This window comes from Chanodichthys erythropterus, chromosome 13 (assembly GCF_024489055.1).
Source record: "Chanodichthys erythropterus isolate Z2021 chromosome 13, ASM2448905v1, whole genome shotgun sequence".
Taxonomy (NCBI): Eukaryota; Metazoa; Chordata; class Actinopteri; order Cypriniformes; family Xenocyprididae; genus Chanodichthys; species Chanodichthys erythropterus.
In genome coordinates this window covers 47,657,968-47,680,158 of record NC_090233.1, presented here as the reverse complement: position 1 = coordinate 47,680,158, position 22,191 = coordinate 47,657,968, and the positions used below count along the sequence as shown (strand labels likewise).

The 22,191-nt window shown below is 38.7% G+C and overlaps 1 protein-coding gene across 2 annotated transcripts in view; it reads left to right on the top strand.

Moving 5' to 3' along the window:
• Positions 1 to 5,053: 5,053 nt before the first annotated feature.
• Positions 5,054 to 22,191, top strand: part of mamdc2a (MAM domain containing 2a) — a 34,301-nt gene continuing 17,163 nt past the window's right edge. The window contains exons 1-6 of one of the 2 annotated variants that reach the window (XM_067407614.1): positions 5,054 to 5,185; positions 5,383 to 5,502; positions 18,936 to 19,186; positions 19,811 to 19,895; positions 21,589 to 21,726; positions 21,921 to 22,177. In XM_067407614.1, the coding sequence (XP_067263715.1) occupies positions 5,155 to 5,185; positions 5,383 to 5,502; positions 18,936 to 19,186; positions 19,811 to 19,895; positions 21,589 to 21,726; positions 21,921 to 22,177 (882 nt within the window). In that variant the 5' untranslated portion in view covers positions 5,054 to 5,154. The remainder of the gene's footprint in view (positions 5,186 to 5,382; positions 5,503 to 18,935; positions 19,187 to 19,810; positions 19,896 to 21,588; positions 21,727 to 21,920; positions 22,178 to 22,191) is intronic. The other variant, XM_067407615.1, reaches the window with a different exon arrangement.

The following is a 22,191-nucleotide window of genomic DNA, read 5'->3' as shown; positions in this document are numbered from 1 at the left end:
CCTAAAATCAAAAATCTGACTTGATACATATTTGTTGGCGGTATGGTATTGGAGTTAATTGCAATGTCATAGTTCACTATTGGAATGTCAGAATCTCATGTTGATCTAACAGTGATGCCCGTAATGTAATGCAATTTATTAATATGACTTTTTAACACAATGTGTGGCAAATCTTTACTTGGCTTCTACATTCTGCTTATTTATTTGATACACATAAATAACACGTTTCGACACATTTCATATCCTGTTTAGTGTTATTTTCTGGAACGAGGATCTGTTGGTTTTTATGGTTAGTGGAGAATTCATCCTCCAGCAATCCCATCATTCCTGTTCTCCAGGCTGTGTGGAAAAGTGCAGTCCTCCAAGCTAAACACATGGTTAAAGAAAAACCCAGGATCTTTACACAGGACTGCCTGAGAGAGGGCTTCCTGAATGAGGGGAAATTTACAGAACACAGTCCAAACTCACTCTCTGCGTGGCGACGAACATGTAGAGAGAGAAAGAGAGAGAGGAAAGAGAAAGAAATGACACATTATTCATAATCTGATAGTAGTTCACAATAAATAATTTTCCATTGCTTCTGTGTGTTGTGTGTACAATATACTCAGTGGTCTGAACTGTCAGTACACTTACTGGCTGCAATGACTTGCTCTTGAGTTATAGTGTTTGAAGAACTAGTCCATAATTTCTAAATATGGATCATCGCTTGCTATCTATCTATCTATCTATCTATCTATCTATCTATCTATCTATCTATCTATCTATCTATCTATCTATCTATCTATCTATCTATCTATCTATCTATCTATCTATCTATCTATCTATAGGGCAGTTATGACCTAACACTGAGACTCGGACTTGTAACCCGAAGGTAGCGGGTTCGAGTCTTAGTACCGGCAGGAAATGTGGGGGGAGTGAATAAACAGCGCTCTCTTCCACTCTCATTGCCCACAACCGAGGTGCCCTTTAGCAAGCCACCTAACCCCCAAACGCTAAATGGCTGCCCAATGCTCCGGGTTTGTGTTCATGGTGTGTGCGCATTCAATACTCACTGCTGTGTGTGTACTTGGATGGGTAAAATGCAGAGCACAAATTCCAAGTATGGGACACCATACTTGGCTACACTCACTTTTTACATAGTTTTTATGTCAACAGGTTCCATGTAACTGGGCATTTAATTCCACGCATTTAATTAACATTGTTTATTTCATTAAACTTAAGTTTATTACATAAGGTTAATTCAATGCCATTTAGCTGAATCAGGATAACACTCTTAATTTTGTCCAAAACTATTAAGTTAACCTAAATTTAATATCAAACAAAAATTAAAACAAGTAATCCAGTTTAATTGATTTATTTAGTGCATGCGTTCAAGAACAATTTTTAGAACATTTACAAATGCACCAGAAAACATTTTATAAAATCTTTACTCTGTAAAGACTTTTTTTAGGTGTTGGCCAGAAGACGGTTTTGTTACATCCATGGCATGCCCAAAGAAGTTATTTTATTTTATTATTAAAACAACTTTGAATGTTGTTGGCAGATCCTCACCACAAGCACATGCTCTACACTTCACCACAATGGTAACCTCCAAAAACAGTAACATACCAGAAACTCTTTTAAATATGAACAAGTACATTAAACATTAACAAGTCTTCATCTTGATGAAAAAACGCATAAAATAACATGTTTTCTGTCAGGACCACTATTGTCAAATATGATTGATAATGAATAGAGTTTGTATTGGTGGTATGGTTCTGTTCTGGGCAAGAACTCCCTGCGCATCCATGCAGCCTAACATGGATAAGAGCAGGGAGAGCAGCAATAAGGGCAAACAGAACAGAACCAACATATGCAGATATCCTTAATGTCAATAATTAAACGTGTACACATATTTTAAGACTTAGTCTGATTCAGGGGAATCATAAGGCCAATCCTGACTGAAAAGAGGAGGAGCTGGGGATGGAGGAGGGTAATTAGCTCCTGAGAAATGTGATAGCTGCTAATAATACTGAGGAGTTTAGGATGCCATGATCGGTGTCGTATTCCTATAGTTAGAGTCACCTGCGGGAGTCAGCTGATGCGAGATTGACTGACGTGACCTGCCAAAACTGACGCTAATGCTATTACAACATTTACTCTCCCTATCTCCCCCTGTGCAAAGCATGATGGGGAGGGGAAATCCTGTTCCTAGTATCTATAATACTATTTTAACACAACTAAAATCATTTATGTACTCTCCACTCAAAAGAATCGTGTTGGATTAACTTCATTTACTTAAGTAAATTGAACAAGCATCAAATGTTATTTTTGGCCTACTTAATTAAAACATGTTCTTTCCAAATGAAAATATTGAGTTGAGCCAAAACATTTCAACTGTTTCAATGAAATTTGTGTTTGAATGAGAAACCCAATACAATGGTGTTAAATGAAATTTAATTAAACTGAACAGTATCTTAAAAACTTAAAAAACTATGTCTACAATGAACAATTATAAACGCAAGATGCTGATTAGACAGCATGATTATTGCACAGGTGTGCCTTAGGCTGGCCACAATAAAAGGCCACTCTAAAATGTATTGGGGGGGGGTCCGAAAACCAGTCAGTATCTGGTATGACCACCATTTGCCTCACACTGTGCAACACATCTCCTCCGCATAGAGTTGATCAGGTTGTTGATTGTGGCCTGTGGACTGCAGGTCCACTCCTCTTCAAGGGCAGTGCGAAGTTGCTGGATATTGGCAGGAACTGGAACACGCTGTCGTATACGCCGATCCAAAGCATCCCAAACATGCCCAATGGGTGACATGTCTGGTGAGTATGCTGGCCATGCAAGAACTGGGATGTTTTCAGGAATTGTGTACAGATCCTTACAACATGGGGCCGTGCATTATCAGGCTGCAACATGAAGTGATGGTCGTGGATGAATGGCACAACAATGGGTCTCAGGATCTCGTCTCGTCTCATTCAAAATGTCATCAATAAAATGCACCTGTGTTTGTTGACCATAACATAACATGCCTGCCTATACCATAACCCCACCGCCAGCATGGGCCACTCGATCCACAGCGTTGACATCAGCAAACTGCTCACCCACACGACGCCATACACGCTGTCTGCCATCTGCCCTGTACAGTGAAAACTGGGATTCATCTGTGAAGAGAACCCCTCTCCAAAGTTCCAGACGCCATCCAATGTGAGCATTTGCCCACTCAAGTCGGTTAAGATGACAAACTGCAGTCAGGTTAAAACCCCGATGAGGACGACGAGCATGCAGATGAGCTTCCCTGAGAAGGTTTCTGACAGTTTGTGCAGAAAGTCTTTGGTTAAGCAAACCGATTGTTGCAGCAGCTGTCCGGGTGGCTGGTCTCAGTCGATCTTGGAGGTGAAGATGCTGGATGTGGAGGTCCTGGGCTGGTGTGGTTACACGTGGTCTGCGGCTGTGAGGCCGGTTGGATGTACTGCCAAATTCTCTGAAACCCCTTTGGACATGGCTTATGGTAGAGAAATGAACATTCAATTCACGGACAACAGCTCTGCTGGACATTCCTGCAATCAGCATGCCAATTGCATGCTCTCTCAAAACATCTGTGCCATGTGCTGTGTGATAAAACTGCACATTTTAGAGTGGCCTTTTATTGTGGCCAGCCTAAGGCACACCTGTGCAATAATCATGCTGTCTAATCAGCATCTTGATATGCCACACCTGTGAGATGGAGAAGGAGGAGTGCTCACTAACACAGATTTAGACAGATTTGTGAACAATATTTGAGAGAAATAGGCCTTTTGTGTACATAGAAAAAATCTTACTTAATGAGTTCAGCTCATAAAAAATTGGGGCAAAAACAAAAGTGTTGCGTTAATAATTTTGTTCAGTGTATTTATCTATCTATCTACATTCAGATTTATTTAAATAGAAACTATTTTTAATAGTTTTATTTTTAGTTAATAATAACACTGGTACAATATGAGCTTAAGGATGAAATTCATATTTGAGTAAATACTCAAATAATAAACAAGGTCATATGAAATCAATAAATATTTCTTAGATGCAGTGACGTGTTTATATGTGGAGTACAAACACTGTAAACAGTGAATCGTCCTGCATAGCTGCACAAATCAGATCCAGTCCTGTCAGTGAACATAAAATACTGCACCTCCAGCACCAACACAGGTGTGAGGTGTTCATGTTGGAGGGATCATCATAGGAACATATTTTCCATAATATTTAAACTAATTGTTTCTTTCCTTCTATTTTTCTTTCTCTTTGTTTTGGAGATGTTGGATGTTATATTAACAGTAGAAACCTCTACACGGAGGACGAAGCTTCACGCTAGGTGAGTTATGATCCCTGTGGGAATTACCACAATCCTTGCGCATATTCCGTGGATTTGTTGCTCTGTGGATCTTGTGCCTGCAAGGATATTATCGTAAAAAGCAACAGCCTCATGAAAAAAAGGATTGTTGAAAGCCTGCAGCTGGGTCTCTGTTGTTAACCATTCCACTTTTATTAGGCAAATTAAAGAGAAGACAGTGTTCCTAACATGAAATCCCATTCCCACTGTGTATAGTGTACATTTTATTTTAAACAAAATGACTTTGTTGCTTTTAACTCCACCAGACCAGTTCATGAACCACTTACTCCTATGCTGGTACTGTCTGACCTTACAGTGGTTTGGTAGTTTACTTCATGACATACTTTACATGTTGCTATATATCAACACGTAAAGTATGTTGTTTTTTGGAACTGACATTAGAAAACCACATAACATTTACTAAGTAAAGCCTACAATTGTATTCACTTATTAAACATGCAATTCGAACCTCACTGTTGTTAAACAACATTTAATGCTATACAGACTGTTTGAGTAATTTAAGGCCATCAAAGCTGTGATGAAGTCTTCTGTCTGTCATTTCTGCAGACGTTTACACAGCGGCAAACTCCTTACCTAAGGGAGATCCATTGCCTGTTCTGAAATAGAAACCTCAACAACCACTCCCTCCTCCCACTGTCTGTTGAGCACTGCCAGTGCCAGAGTCAAAGCATGGAGAGTGAATGCAGCGGTCGCAGTGCACTGTGTGCTCAAGCTGCCGTACGCAATCTGCGTTAGTGGACCTTCACTCTTCCACTCCAGCATCCCTGCAACTTTTGCCATGAGTTTGCTTCACTTCTCAACCCTTCTGGGTAGGTCATCACTTTTCTTAATGGAAAAACTGTTTGCATGCGTCTATGCATTGGTGCAAGTTTTATCTGTTGCATCAACGTGGACTTGTTCGTTGCTGAATTGACTTTTTTTCCACATTTATTTCCGCTAACAGTGCGAGTTTATTCTCGTTAAGATGATATAGTTGAGTGCTTATCTGATGTTATGTCATCCTCAGCAGTCGCTGTTCTGACACGGGCTCAGACGCAGATTTTGCGCGGCTCCTGCAGTTTCGACGCGGACAGCTGCGGCTACACGTCTGATCCCGCTTATGCTGCCTGGACCATCAACGAGGAAGGTATGAGAGGGGTCCAAGGACTTTTATATGTACTAGTACTGTTTTGCCAGTTATTCTTTTTCTGCCCTGAAAGTGCCTGGTCACCAGAGACCCCAACTTGTAGACGCCTCAAACTTAAGATGTTTCCAAAATCATTCTCACGCACCCACCAACACACATCGGATACTACAGTAGATGGCGCTATAATATGTAGCCTACATTTGCGTTTTATGGTGAGTTTAAAGGGTTAGTTCACCCAAAAAATGAAAATAATGTAACCCTCATGTCGTTCTACAACCGTAAGACCTTAGTTCATCTTCAGAACACAAATTAAGATATTTGTGATGAAATCCGATGGCTCAGTGTGGCCTGTATAGATAGCAATAGTACTTCCTCTCTCAATATCCATAAAGGTACTAACATATTTAAATCAGTTCATGTGAGTACAGTGGTTCTATCTTAAAGGAACACTCCACTTTTTTTGAAAATAGGCTCATTTTCCAACTCCCCTAGAGTTAAACAGTTGAGTTTTACCGTTTTCAAATCCATTCAGCCGATCTCCGGTTCTGGCGGTACCACTTTTAGCATAGCTTAGCATAGTTAATTGAATCTAATTAGACCGTTAGCATTGCGCTTAAAAATGACCAAAGAGTTTTGATATTTTTCCTATTTAAAACTTGACTCTTCTGTAGTTAAATCGTGTACTAAGACCGACAGAAAATGAAAAGTTGCGATTTTCTAGGCTGATATGGCTAGGAACTATACTCTCATTCAGGCGTAATAATCAAGGAAATTTGCTGCCGTATCATGGCTGCAGCAGGCGCAATGATATTACACAGCGTCTCTCACAAACGTCTCCATGGTTACAAGGCACGTTCTCTGTGCAAGCAGGGGCTCACGGGCGCTGCGTAATATTATTGCACTGCTGCAGCCATGGAACGGCAGCAAAGTTCCTTGATTATTACGCCTGAATGAGAGTATAGTTCCTAGCCATAATCAGCCTAGAAAATCACAACTTTTTATTTTCCGTCGGTCTTAGTACACGATTTAACTACAGAAGAGTCAAGTTTTAAATAGGAAAAATATCAAAACTCTTTGGTCATTTTTAAGCGCGATGCTAACGGTCTAATCAGATTCAATGAACTATGCTAAGCTATGCTAAAAGTGGTACCGCCAGAACCGGAGATCGGCTGAATGGATTTGAAAACGGTAAAACTCAACTGTTTAACTCTAGGGGAGTTGGAAAATGAGCCTATTTTCAAAAAAAAGTGGAGTGTTCCTTTAATATTATAAAGTGACAAGAATATTTTTTGTGCGCCAAAAAAAAAAACCCAGAACGACTTTTTAACATATCTAGTGATGTCCGATTTCAAAACACTGTTTCAGAGCGTTATGAATCTTTTGAGTCGAATCAGTGATTCGGATCGTGTATCAAACCACCAAATCACGTGACTTTGGCGCGCTGATCCACTGATTTGATTCGTAAAGCTCTGAAGCTTCAAGAAACAGTGTTATGAAATCAGCCATCACTAGATATTGTTAAAAGTTGTTACATGAACTGATTTAAATATGTTTTTAGTACCTTTCTGGATCTTGAGAGAGGAAGTACCATTGCCGTCTATGCAGGCCTCGCTGAGCCATCGGATTTAATCAAAAATATATTAATATGTGTTCCGAAGTTGAACGAAGGTCTTATGGGTGTGGAACGACATGACTGAGTGTGACTAATTAATGACATTATTTTCATTTTTGGGTGAACTAACCCTTTAAGTCATGTTGGAAAAATGTACAAGTTGAATGCACATGAATGCCACCACAAAGTCTTAAATACGAGTGGGAAGCTGGGGATTTTCTTTAAGCCCCGATCTTTACGATTTGGGGTCAGTGAGAAACGTGGCGGAATGCTACAATACTTGTCAGGGTTTTAATTTGCAACAAAATAAGGTAATTGCCTGTACAAAATATAATTAATTGTAATATAACAATATAATATGTAACGATAATTTGTGGCCTAATGGTCAGAGAGTCTGACTTGTAACCCGAAGGTTGTGGGTTTGAGTCTCAGTAACTGGCAGGAAATGTAGGTGGGGAAGTGAATGAACAGCGCTCTCTTCCACAGTTCCCTTGAGCAAAGCACCTAATTACCATAGTCTCAAGATGACTTTCGAAAACACTGCAGAGCCCGTTTTAGTTTGAAAACGCTGGGGCTGTGTTTAAACGGACCAAATCGGACTGTTTTGAAAACGATGGCATGGCTGCCTGCCCACATTCGCTCTGCGTATCCTTGACGTCCGTGTAAACAATAACATGGAGACTGAACTGCAATCTTTGCTGGCTTTGTTGTCATTTTTAGCAGCCATTGTGCATTTTTTAATACTGCAGCTGCCTACATGCGCAAGAGGCAGCTGTTTACACTTGTGCACACATAGGGTCTCATTCATGAAACATTCGTTATACGAGTAATATGTGAGTGATTTGCGCGTAAACAGACTTTCCCGAAAACTCTCCTCCTGATTCACAAATACTTCGTAAACGTCAGAAGGGATAGTGAAATGTGTGTGTGTTAATGAATTCCAATCAGTCGTAAATGGGACGCGCGTGCACGTTCATTCTCAATTACCATAAATCCCGCCCATTAAATCCGACTGACAACTATATATGGGCATCATTTTATGACACCAAATGAAGGATTTTGGCCATTTTATAGGAAACAAGTTCCATAGTTTGCCCGACCCTATTGAAAACAATTCATTATTTGATTAAAGTGCTCCGTTTGCAGATGCTATAGGTGCGTTCACGCGGCCTCGTAATTCCTGTAGTTACAAGATTCTAGCTTGTAAAAAGCGTTCACGTCCTAGTGATGGGCAGATCGAGGCTTCATGAAACACTGAAGCAGCTGAATCAAATGTGCCGTAATGATTCGAGGCTCCGAAACAATCTGACACCCGTCTCCACGGTGACCCCTAGTGGTCAGAGCAGTGCAAATGCAACAAAACTCAGGCCAAACATGCGTTAAAAATACACTTTAACCAATGTATTGCAAAAGTTTTATTTAAAGTAAAATCAATTAAATGGAATTAACTAATCATATAATAAGATTAAATATAGAGTGTCTGTATAATTTGTGTTCTTTTATCAATTTTAAAGGCTTGTTTCTCTGTTCCATGGCTCAAGCTAAACAGGCCAATAAGAGATTAATAACTACCATTATTCATTTTAATTATTCTAATGTATAATTAAAACATGTACAACTGTATAAAACTGATCGGAGATCAGGTAAAACCATAGGGTAAAGCCCTAGACACTTGTTCAATAGTTCTCAGTGAATCTGCATGATTCATGGGCTCACTTTATCATCGACCTCTATCGGTGAACCATTGAAATTTCGAACTGTTTCGAAACAGTGATGACGTGATGAAGCCTCGTTTACTAAAATCACGTGACTTTGGCAGTTTGATACACGCTCCGAATCACTGATTCGAAACAAAAAGATTCATGAAGCTTCGGAGCTTCATGATGAAGCAGTGTTTAGAAATCGGCCATCGCTATCACGTCCTCGTAGAGTTCGTAGCCTAATTACAGTTTGTAAGCTGGGAGTTTTCCGAAAGCTCCCACATGTAGCATGTAGCCACTATACCACCTGACTGCTGTAGATTGATTTATTAGGCGTTGATAGTGGTGCCATGGAAACGCATAATTTCCAGTCCAAGGACCAAAAGGACGTGAACAGCTCCGAATATAACGTCATTTCAAGATCGCGGTAAATACAAGGTGACGTGAACGCAGCTTATTACTGGCTCTCAAAACAAAAGTAAAAAGAAAAAACGTATGTGATTACTATATATAATATTTTTTTCAAAATGCTGTAAATATGTACCTTATTAAGGTGAATTCAAATGCAGCCTTATTAATGAGCAAAACGTTCGGATGTTAAACGCACTATTTACGCGTGGCTGGGAGCAGGTGTAGATTTCTTTCGTACCAACTAACATTTGGAAAATACGAACATTTTAATGAATCCGAAAATTTACGCCAGAACCACTTTACACACGATTTACACAAAAATTCGTTCTGCTCTTGTTTCATGAATGAGACCCATAGAGTGCATGAATGGTCATGTGACGTGTTTTCTGTCGAGTAGTGTAGACTGAGGTCGTTTCTGAAACGCTATGGAAATGCCAGTGTAGACAAGGATAGTTTTCATCTTGGAACGCCATTTTAAAACAAAAACGCACTAGTGTAAATTTACCCTGCGTTCCAATGTCCATACTATCCATCCTAAATAGTATGTGAGATTAAAATAAGTGTGTCCCAAAGCATAGTATGTTGAAAAGAGTATGCCAAAAGTCCCCGGATGGTCTACTATTTCCGGTAGATTTTCGAAGTGTGGATCCGTGCACACTATAAAGGCTAATATTGCCCACAACCCATTGCGCATTGGACGAGGATTCAGTTCAGAACTACAAACACGAGTAAAAAGTGTTAAAAAACTACAAAACATGGCGGATACGCGCGATCGACGCTGAGAGATTTGAGTGACTAATAATCATTTTAACCTGATAGAAAATATATATTTAATGTTACCCGTGTTATTTTTCATCTGCAAATACCAATGTGGACTTTTATAAAGATCCGAATGGCCATTAACTTTTAAATGCATCATTATGCATAAATATGAGGACAGTTCTCCACATGAAAGACCCGCGACTGCAGATCAACGTGCTGTATTTCTCTCCGATACGGTAGGAAATTAACTAAATGAAATGTGGAGGATGTAAGATGATTGACAGGCCAGTTTACGGTGACAGGATGCGACAGAGAGAATTGACGCGATTGTATGACGTGTTAGTATGTCCCAAAGCTTGTCTACTCTTTTGCTACACACTCAAAAGTAAGTACTTTTTGTTCACAGAAAGAGTACATACTTTTAGGGCGTAGTATAAGTAGGCGAATTGGAACGCAGCAATGGTCTCCAAATTAACATTGACATTTAGGCCCCATTTACACTAGTGCGTTTTCGTTTTGCTGTCTTTATACTACGCCGGTGTTTTCGAACCTCAAAAACTGAGACTTTCGAAAATGCTGCAGACCCCATTTTAGTTTGAAAACGCTGGGGTTGTGTTTCTGTATAAACGGACCAAAATGGAGACTTTTGAAAATGATGGCGTGGCTGCCCACGTTCACTCTGAGTATCCTTGACGACCGTGTAAACAATAACATGGAGACTGAACTGCAATCTTATCTTTGCTGGCTTTGTTGTCATTTTTAGCAGCCATTGTGCAGTTAAAGTCTGCACTTTTTAATACTGCAGATGCCTACATGTACAAGAGGCAACTGTTTACACTTGGAACGCGCATGCCTAGTGTGTATGAATGGTCATTGGACATGCGTTTCATGCAGTATAGACGGAGATAGTTTTCTGAAATACTGTGGAAACGGCAGTGTAGATGAGGATCGTTTTCATTTTAAAACGTCGTTTGATGATGGAAACATTTTATCATATACTGATGACGTGTTGTGACCATTTGTGCATGTAAAACACCATGGTATTGTGCATTAGGCCCAACAAAAAGTTGGCACACAACTCTTCCCTTGACATTCATACGGAATTTGAAAGTTTAAACTCTAGCCATAGTCATTTGTGCGCAGGAACTTGCAGGTGGGCTATATACAGAGGTTGCCTCACCGGCATATGGGCACCTCAGCCGTTTTAGCCCCGATGTGAGATATTTCATCAATTCTTCTGCGTCTCCTCACAGCATTTAATAAAACAATGTCCAAAAACACAAATAGCTCTCTGAAGTAATGGGTTCCATCACGACAAGAGATATAATGCGCATAATGTAGTGGAAATGTGCAGATTCACATTTTCTTTAGTGTAATATTTGGAAAGAGCATACAAATTGCAAGCATATAAAGCTTGGCACACATTGTTCCAAGACCCTCATGGCAAAAAGAATTATTTGATTTTTCAAAGTTTTTTGAAGATATAAATCAATTAAACAATCTGACCACCACAGACAAGAAGACATTCTGAGGATACATGCCAATTTGTTTGATCAAGGAAAATTTAATTTGACTTGTCTTCTCAGGGCAAGTGCTAATCAAGCCATGAAAAATCAATTGCGCAAATCAACAAAAACGACCATCAGCAGCCAATCAAATTTTAGATACCAAATTACAAATCAAATTTTTGGCTATAAATATGGAGGATCTCTTCATGAGCACTGGTAACATGGGTACCTGGTTACCACATGGTGCACCCTGTATACTTTAATTTAGGTTATAACTGGAATTGTGGATGTATTGAAATGCATCATTATGCAGGATTTATATAAAAAGTGCTGCCCTACTTTCTTCAGTGTTTAAGGATTAATCGTTGCACATCTGCACTTCTTCAAGTGAGTCTGGACTACATGACAGGTCTTTATCCGATATCTGTTCATCAGAACTAAGAATTTCCATAGATTATTAATTGGCCTTGATGATGCACACTGGCCAGAGATGCTTCACAGATCATGCATGCTATAACTCTTCTCAACATCTCACAAGAGACGCATGTTGCAGGACAGCTGTCATACATTTTTTTTTTCTTGTATGCTACTTGTATTTGTATTTACCTTAATATCATTGTGCTTTGAGCACAAGCGCTTTCCATAACAACGCTTGTGCTCTGTTCTAAAAATAAGCTTTGTTTTCATAGCTTAACTTTTGTTTCTGTCCTCTGCCAAAAACTATGATGGCTGGTGAACAACTGGATGGGCTCAGCTGTGGGGGAAACAGAGAAGATGCTTTAGAATGACTGTTATGATGAAAGAAGTGTAATCCAGTGAAAATATCCTGGGCAGTTGTCTGGTTGACAACTGTCTCCTGCTTGTGGAGTGAGTTTTTCCCCACAGGTCAATAAAACAAGACTTGGCAACAAATGTGTGTCTCTGTTTGGTTTCCTAGACAACACTGACTTTGTAGTGGAAACACAGCAGAGACAGACTTCTTAGTTTTAGGAAAATGAAGGAACTTTACTAAACTTTTAATGAATGAAAGCAGATGATGATCTATTTGCCATATAACTTTTCTTTTCTTTTATAAAAAGATAGGCATATGCTTACTGTGTATCAATGTGCCCACTCTTTGCTATTATTAAAGCATAGAAATTAATACAATTTAGTGTATTTATCATTTTATTCAATATTCATGCAGCCAAAAAACTATAAATAAGAAAAAACATGTCCAGAAGGAGCTGAGATGGAAATGATGAGAAACAACTGAATGTGGAGATCTGCTAACCTTGTTTCTCCAGCCATTTTCAGCAGCTGTAGAAATCATTTGAAGAGCGTTTGAAGATGCACAGCAGACATTCACAGAGTTCATGTAAACTTTAAACCATTTTTATGAAGAATCAGAAGGAGGTGGGTTACTTCCAGCCAGATCTCCTTCACACTTACTGAATAACAGCTGCTGCAGTGATAATTTTGAGTGTTTAGTGAGAATTGCTCTTTACTCATTATTTGTTTCTTCACTAAAAGCCTCTTTCATGTTGGGAAAAAAAATGTGCAGAGTAATTTTCCCACTACTTATTATTGCCTCTAGAAATGTTATTGCTCGCATGGTTTGTTACTTTGATGGATAATATTTTATTAAAATATGCAGCGGGTGATGATTTTGTCTGGGAATTAATGGGATCATTGGATGGATCATTCATCGTTTGTTAATAATTGCACTCTCATGTGAGGGACAGGCTTTTGGGCAGAGGTGTAAAGAGTACCTGAAAACCATACTTGAGTAAAAGTACAGATACCTTACATTGAAAATGACTCCACTACAAGTTACAAGTCACCAATTCCAATACGACTTGAGTAAAAGTCTTAAAGGTGCCCTAGAACCAGTTTTAACAAGATGTAATATAAGTCTAAGGTGTCCCCTGAACGTGTCTGTGAAGTTTCAGCTCAAAATACCCCATAGATTTTTTTTTAATACATTTTTTTAACTGCCTATTTTGAGCCATAATTATATATGCACCGATTCAGTGCGCGGCCCCTTTAAATCTCGCGCTCCCCGCCCCCGAGCTCTCGACTGCCTTAAACAGCATAAACAAAGTTCACACAGCTAATATAACCCTCAAAATGGATCTTTACAAAGTGTTCATCATTCATGCTGCATGCATGAATCGGATCATGTGAGTATAGTATTTATTTGGATGTTTACATTTGATTCTGTATGAGTTTGAGGCTATGCTCCCTGGCTAAAGCTAACATTACACACTGTTGGAGAGATTTATAAAGAATGAAGTTGTGTTTATGATTTATACAATCTTCAAGTGTTTAATAATGAAAATAGCGACAGCTCTTGTCTCCGTGAATACAGTAAGAAACGATGGTAACTTTAACCACATTTAACAGTACATTAGCAACATGCTAACGAAACATTTAGAAAGACAATTTACAAATATCACTAAAAATATCATGATTTCATGAATCATGTCAGTTATTATTGCTCCATCTGCCATTTTTCGCTATTGTTCTTGCTTGCTTACCTAGTCTGATGATTCAGCTGTGCACATCCAGATGTCCTGCCCTTGTCTAATGCCTTGAACATGGGCATATGCAAATATTGGGGGCGTACATATTAACGATCCCGACTGTTACGTAACAGTCGGTGTTATTTTGAGATTCGCCTGTTCTTCGGAGGTCTTTTAAACAAATGAGATTTATATAAGAAGGAGGAAGCAATGGAGTTTGAAACTCAGTGTATGTGTAACGAAGCGGGAGTCATGGTAAGATCCAAATGCAAGCTTTATTAAGAATGTCGTACAGGCAGGGTCAATCAGGAGCAGACGAGAACAGCAAGGGACAGGCAGGATCGTAATCAGGGTGCAGGCAATGGTCAGGACAGGCAGATATCATTCACAGAACAGTATAACAGGCAAGGGTCAGGACAGGCAGCAACGGGTCAAAAACAGGAACAGGCAAGATCAATCACAGGCAGACAGAAAACAAGGAAACGCTCAGAATTGTCACAAGGAATCAAGACTTCGCAAACTGGTGGTGTGAGTGTGAGTCCTTTATAGTCCTGTTAATGTACTGCAGCTGGGTGTGGTGATTAGTGAGGAGTGTGTGCATGGCTGTATGTGGCGACAGGTGATTGGTGTGGAGTGACCATGTGACTGGCAGGGAGGATTGTGGGTAATGTAGTCCGGGAACTGACAGGAACAGACGGTGATCGTGACAGTATGTCATTTCCATGTCCTGAACTCTTGTTATTCAACTATGCCAAGATAAATTCAATATTTAATTCTAGGGCACCCTTTAAGTACATTAACTAATTACATTTACTTAAGTACTTTACACCTTTGTTTTTGGGGAGCACATTGGTGCATATCAGAGATGCCATTGCAAGGTAGAGGGGAAAAGGCTTCCATAAAAAATACAAATTGTAGTTGAGTCAATCTAAAATATTTGTTTTTAGATTTATTTGTGGACTTTTGGCTTTATTTAGACTGGACAGTTTAGAGTAGACAGAAAGCCAAATATGAGAGAGAAAGGGGGAGGTGGGATGAGAAAGGACAAGTAAGTAAAGCAAGAAAAAGTTGTCTGCATCTACGACACATATTGAACTAACTTAAAATCACAACTTACAGAAAGTTCATTGAAGCTACACCAAAATTTGTTAATTTGCATTAGATTAGTATTTTCAACAATATACCTGGTAGACGTGCACGATTGAGACTCTAATCTTAATGAATTAACCTAAGGCTATAACTTAAAGCAATAGTTCACCCAAAAATTAAAATTCTGTCATCATTTACTAACGCTCAAGTTGTTCCAAACCTGCATGCATTTCTTCTGCTGAACACTTCCATGAAAGTCAGTTGGGCCCTGGGCCTGTTTGGTTACCCATATTCTTCAAAATATCTTCTTTTGTGTTTAGCAGAAGTTTGGAACAACTTGAGGGTGAGTAAATGATGACAGAATTCCCTTTAAGGCTCTGCAACTAGTCACAGAAGCATTTTGAGTCACCTGGAACTTTTTTATAGTGTGTTATAAGCCACATAGGTCAGTGACATCAGCTCTTTCCCCTTTTTAGTTAAAATGTATTTACGTATGTTGCCTATATACTAGTTTTCAATGTTCAACTGTATGCTTGTTACGGGTATTGGTATTTTGGGTTTATTGTCTGTTTCAGGTTCCTATGTTCAGGTTCCTCCATTTATTTTCCTCATCTCAAGAAATATCTGCATACACACAAAAACGCTGAAACCGACTCAAAACGATGTAGTATACATGCCAAAATGTGGTGCTGTAATTTTGCCACAGAGATGCACTAAAAATAGAGAATAAGAGTTGGAGCATGCGCATAAACCTTGCGCGCTGCTGTATACAAACTTCAGTAAAGCTTAGAAATAAAGCTTTACTTTAGTAAAGCAAATAGGCTAGCTTCTGCGGCACAAACACAAGCATGTAGTCTGCTATTATTGTTGTTGTTGCTGTTGCTAAACGTGTGGACGGGCTGGACGAGTTTGGTTTCCTTATAGTTTTTTTATTGATTGATTATGATCTGCACCTGTTCTCTATTTTATTGATTAGTTTGTTCAGTTCATTGTCCGTTCTCATCTAGGTTATGTTGGTTGTTCTGCTTGACTTGTTTTGGTATCTTGTATTATAAATGTTATTTTGAGTTTGTTTTCATTACATTTTTTCTCGATTGCTAACACACTATAACTGATTCATTTGGCACAATTTCCCAGACCATTTATACAATTCTCAAAACAAAGACACATTTCTCAAAACTATAAACACGTTTCACTTTCCAATTTTCTTAATGTTTTCTGCAAAACTACACAAAAATGCCCTTATTTTACAGTGGTTCGACCATGTTCTCATTCAGAAAACACAAACACATGATTATAACTAACTCAAGTGTCACTATGTGAACTCAACTAGCACACATTTATCCATCAGTAAACATTCAGTAGCAAAAATTATGACACATCAATCAGAATCTCGGGACATCGGGATAATATAAACAGGAGCACAGGTGATGTGCTTTAGAAATCTTAGAGTCATCGACAGGGTTTTATACTACTTACACATACAGTATAATTACAGTACACAGTAACAGTACTTTATATAAGATAAATTTCACTATTCTGTGTCCAGGAAACTAGCACATGTACACCCTCAAATTCGTGGTTGTCAAATTTATTTGTAGCTTAAAAACATGTGCTGTAGTTTTGAGAGACGACTCCCTAAGGAAGGTAGAGAAAGTCTTTTGTCAGAAGAGCAAGAAACTGATATAGTACTGTACACTGTAATGAAAATTGGCTGAAGGTGCAGAGGATGGTGAATTTATTTCTTTATTTTTGTATTACTGTAATTGACAGTATACTGTACTGTGTTGCATACACAATTCATATTTAGTTCTTTACTTTTTGAACTTTTCTTCTCTTGTAAGATCAACTTCTTCATCTAAATCAGTGTTTCTCAACCCTGAAGGACCCCCAACACTGCAGGTTTTGTCTTTCTGCTTAATTAAATACACCTGATTCAACTCATCAGCTCATTAGAAGAAGAAACTCCACTACCTGAAATGAGTGTGTCAGACAGAGGAGACTTTCAAAATGTGCAGTGTTGGGGGTCCTCCAAGACCAGGGTTGAGAAACACTGATCTAAATTCATCTCATCACTTTCCAGTAGTGAAATGGAAATAATTTTTCCTTGCAGCTCATTGTTGCAGTTTACTTTTAAGCACTAAGCTGCCAAATCCCAATAAGAGGTTTTTGTTACAGTGTTATGAATTGATCTCACTAGTGTTCACCGGGCAGGAAAGTAGTCTGTGTATTTGCAGGTTTTGTCAAGTCAAGTCAAGTCAAATTTATTTATATAGCGCTTTTACAATTGGTAATTGTTTCAAAGCAGCTTTACATATTAGAAGCACAGAAAAAGGGAAGTGGTTAAAAATAAGCTGTGCAAACAAGCATGGTAATATGTAACATATACAAGATGGTGCTACATTAAGCCAATGTCGGCTGACTCCCAGGGGTGGAAAAAACCCTAGGAGAAAAACCCAGCGTGCTAGCACTGGGAAAAAAAGTCCTAGGAGGGAAAAAACCCCTTGGAAGAATATATATAATATATGTAAATGGATATGGAGATCAAAATCTGAATTATACATTTTTATTATAGAGATTAAAAATAGATTATATATAAATATATGTAAGCGGATACGGGGATTAAAAATCTGAATTATAGATGTAGCCAGAACCTTTGTGCGTCATCTGAGCCCAAATTTTGATTTTGACAAAAGTGAATACGTTTTTTAAGTCTGAAATATTTGATTTTGACATGAAAGTTTGAGGTTTGTACAAGTTGGCGTGTAGTTACGAGATTGTGTTTATGGTTGTGAGAAAATGGTGAGTTGTTTCATGAATTGTGTGTTAGCAATTGAGAAAAACTGTAAACGTGAACTGCTTGTGATTAAATCCAGCCTTTTATTTCTCATGTTTGCAACCATCGCTGAAAATGCTGACCTTGTGACTGTGCTAATACATTGACTGTGTGTTTTTGTTAAGACTACTTTGTGGTTCATTGTGAATTTATTGTGTTTCCACAAAATGGGGACTAAATTCAATGGACCTTACAAAAGACATGACTTCACTATTTTAAACACCTACCTCAGAAGCTGATGTCATGGCCAGAGAAGTGGGATTTTAACGATTGGCATTTGCTCATGGACTAAATATATGAGATCCCAAAGTTTAGATAATTAGTATGTTTTTGCAAGAGGTCTTGAAGAGAGAAGAAAAAAAGGCATCTTTTTCATCTGGCACCTGGAATGAATCACCATGAGAACATCTGGAGTTATCAGAGATCACTGAAGCTAACAGCAGCAAACACACTCTTACATCATGTCGAGGTTTGATGCAAATTAAACAAGAGGAAATTGGATACGTTCACAACATATATGATTACTTTACTTCTGACAGCTGATATTTCTTCTTTAATAAACTGTTTAAATGTGAAGGTAATCTATTTCTGTGCTCTAAACAGTCTCTTTGTTAAAGTCAGAAGATTAAATGGACTGTTAAATGAACACTTGAGTCTTCATTTGCTGTGATTGCATGCATTTTGGAGAACCCGATACAGATCACACCTGTTGTTTGACACACAGTTTAAAATGGTGAAACAGTCACCCATTCATTTTATTTATGTTTTTTTTAAGAGGTTTCTGTTCATTAATGATGACCCTGTGAAACCGTGGATCATTAGATTGACTTGGCTTTAGAAAATACAGATCCACTGAAAATAACAGATTTGAATGTAAACAATCATTAACTATAAACTTCTTTTACATTTTAAAGTGTTTCTTTTCTGTTCTTAGACTTATGACATAATGCATGCGTTTCTGCACAAATGTTCTCACCAGTATTGAAATTATGACTCTTCTGATTCTTTCAGGTCGCTTCATCACAGCAGATCCATCATTTTCTGGTGAGAAAGAAAAGTTTGTCCTGGTCAGCCCAGAGCTGGAGCTCAGAGACTGGAGCTGTATGCGGTTGGTCTATCAGATCTCAGGTTCAGGCTCTCTTCAACTGCATTTACGACCCGAGGGCGAGAACTTTGACTACATGTTATGGACGGCGGAGAGACCCTCAGACAGTTGGCTCATTGCCAGCGTGGACCTTCGTAATATGTCTGGGGCTTACCAGGTATCTGCCTGACATGGCACAGTCACTTCTGTGTTTGAATGCAAAGTAAGGAAACGAGGGGGTTGTGTATGTGAAATAATGTAGTCAAGACTATTCCTAGTTTGCTAGAGGGTTTGAGTGGAGCTGAGTGAAGAAAAGAGCCCTTTGTAAATACTACTGTGGATACGCCTCTCCCTTGATCAGACAAGCACTTGTACTATTTTACTACACTAACAGTAATTCTGTGTTTCTGGGAATTACATTTGGACTGAGGGTAAGGAATAACAAAGCACAAAAGAATAGAAATTGACTTTGTTTAATAACAAGTGTTATAAATTATGACTGGAAACAAAGTGAATCTATTATGCTAATTTTGTCTTGAGATGTATGAAGTAAACTTTCTGACGTTATATTTACTCTAAAATTAGACCGTGTGTAAAACTGAAGCTGTTTGATTTATGATTTATAGAATCACTGAAAGAGAGTGAAGAGGTTGTGCCCTGTCATAATAAGTTAGATTGTTTTAAAGGTTTTGGATAATAAAATAAACATTTTTGTCAGTTGAATTGATAGCAGTTGGTGCATATTGAACTGTTCTAGCCCAAACGGTTTATTTTCTCTTTGTTTATTACTTTTGACATTTAGCTATTATTTGAGGCTAAACCCAGCACAGGAATGGGCAATAGCGTTGCTATTTTTGAAATACACATCATCCCTGGATACTGTATAGGTAAGTCTTCAAATTTTATACTCTTAACCAGTACAATGGACCACATTGTAAAATCCAAACTTTGTGCAGGAACACCTTATTATGCTAATTAATTGGCTTATTTATTTATTTTTTGCGATGCCTCACTTTGAAAGTCTAAAGGCCTTTGCAACCCATATATATATATATAATATATATATATATATATATATATATATATATATATGAATGAATATATAAATGAATCACATTTTTGATGGCCTAAACATGCTCAAAAACTCATGAAACTTTGCACACGCGTCAGAAGTGGTGAAAATTTACGTCTGATATGGGTTTCAGAATTAGGTGTGGCAAAATAGTCCTATAGCGCCACCTACAAAATTTCAATTAAGCGCCCTTCGCACTACGTTTCACGTACATGTACGAAATTTGGCAGACAGATGTAACATCCCATTACCTACAAAAATTCCTGGGTGCAAAATCTGAAAACCCAACAGGAAGTGAGATATTTTGCATTTTCTGCAAAATTTTTCGCAGTTTTTGCCATTTCCAGACGTTGTACTTTAACAAACTCCTCCTAGAGCTTTAAACAGATCAACATCACATTTAGTCAGTCTAATCTATAGGCCTTAGTGATGTTAACTTGCAAAGATCTTGAGTTTTTGTTGAAGGGCGTGACTGTGGCGGCCTGACAAAGTCTGATGTTTCGCCATGAAAGAGGAAGCTGTTGTAACTCGGGCATACAGTGTCTGATCTGCCCCAAACTTCACATGTGTGATGAAAGTCCTGGCCTGAAGACATCTACATGCCAATATTCAGTTAGTCATAGCGCCACCTGCTGACAACAGGAAATGACATGCTTTGCACTATAATTCACTCTCAGAAACACATTTCAATATGCCATAAAGTACCAAGCATACTAGAAACATCAATCATGCAACACTTGGCTAAGTGCTAAATTATACGATTAACGCCATGAAACAAGAAGCTGTTGTAACTCAGGCATAAATGTCTGATCTGCTCCAAACTTCACATGTTTGGTAACAGTCCTGGCCTGAAAGCATCAACTTGCCAATTTTCAGTAATAGTCAAAGCGGCACCTGTTGGCAGCAGGAAGTGTGGCACGTCGAAATGACTTTGCCATAATTTTCCTGTATTTACTCGCTTACATGCATGTCGCCCACTGTTCACTGTTTTCCTGAGGCCGGTGGTGGTGGCCCCCAGTGTGAGGGCCCTTTCATCGCTGCTTGCAGCTTTAATTGTTTTTGTTATTCATTAATGTTGGTCTAAATATAAAGCTGAATATATATATAAAAAAAGTGACTACTACTCCAAAATAGTAATGTTGCTGCAAACCCGTTTGATTTTATTCATGAAAGGTATAAGGGATGAGAGGATGGTGAATGTAGCTGTTTTGCAACTCTAAAAAATATAAAAGTACAGTAACAGCAGTCCATTACATTATATGCTACATTCCAAGTCTTCTGATTTCATTCGATTGCATTGTGTCAAAAAAAGAAATAAAAATCCCTGCATGAATCTGACATGCATGTTAGAACACTGCACACAAACCTCATTGGTTAACAGGGTTGATTTGAATGTAACTTTCTATACCACCGCTATTGTCTCTTTGAGAACCACTGTGCAAATGCAGTTATACGCTCCTCCCCATTCCCCAAAACATATTAATAATGATGTTTAATGTCTGTTTTAGAGTGCAACTTTGAGGAGCATCACTTGTGTGGCTACAGTAATCAGTGGAATCCCAATGTGAACTGGTACGTGGGTGGGAGTTTGGCCCGTGACCCTCAGTCAAACCTTCCAGATGACCACACCATGAACAATGAGAGAGGTAATGCAGACTGACAGAACAGCTTCATACTGCACAAAAGGTCAAGAGCTGGAATGAATCATTTCAGGCTCTCCAACAAGACCATAGCTTTTCTCAACCCACAATTCTCTTGGTTTGGAGCTTGCTTACTCTCTTACCCTGAGGAATGTGGTTTGTGAATCCATCCTTTGTATAATTTCTCCACTCTGAACTAGGTCACTACATGTATGTGGACTCAGTTTATGCCAAAAGGTTCCAGGAGGTGGCTAAGTTGGTGTCGCCAATGACTACCACTTCAATGGCAGGATGCTTGTCCTTTTACTATCAAAGGAACCAAGCTATTGGGAATTTCTTCTCAGTCTTCACTAAGGACCTGCTGGGCCACTATGAAGAGATATGGAGACCTGATGTGTATGCAACTTCAAATTGGAAGTTAGTGCAAGTGGATATTAAGGCACCACATCCTTTAGAGGTCAGTGATGTTTT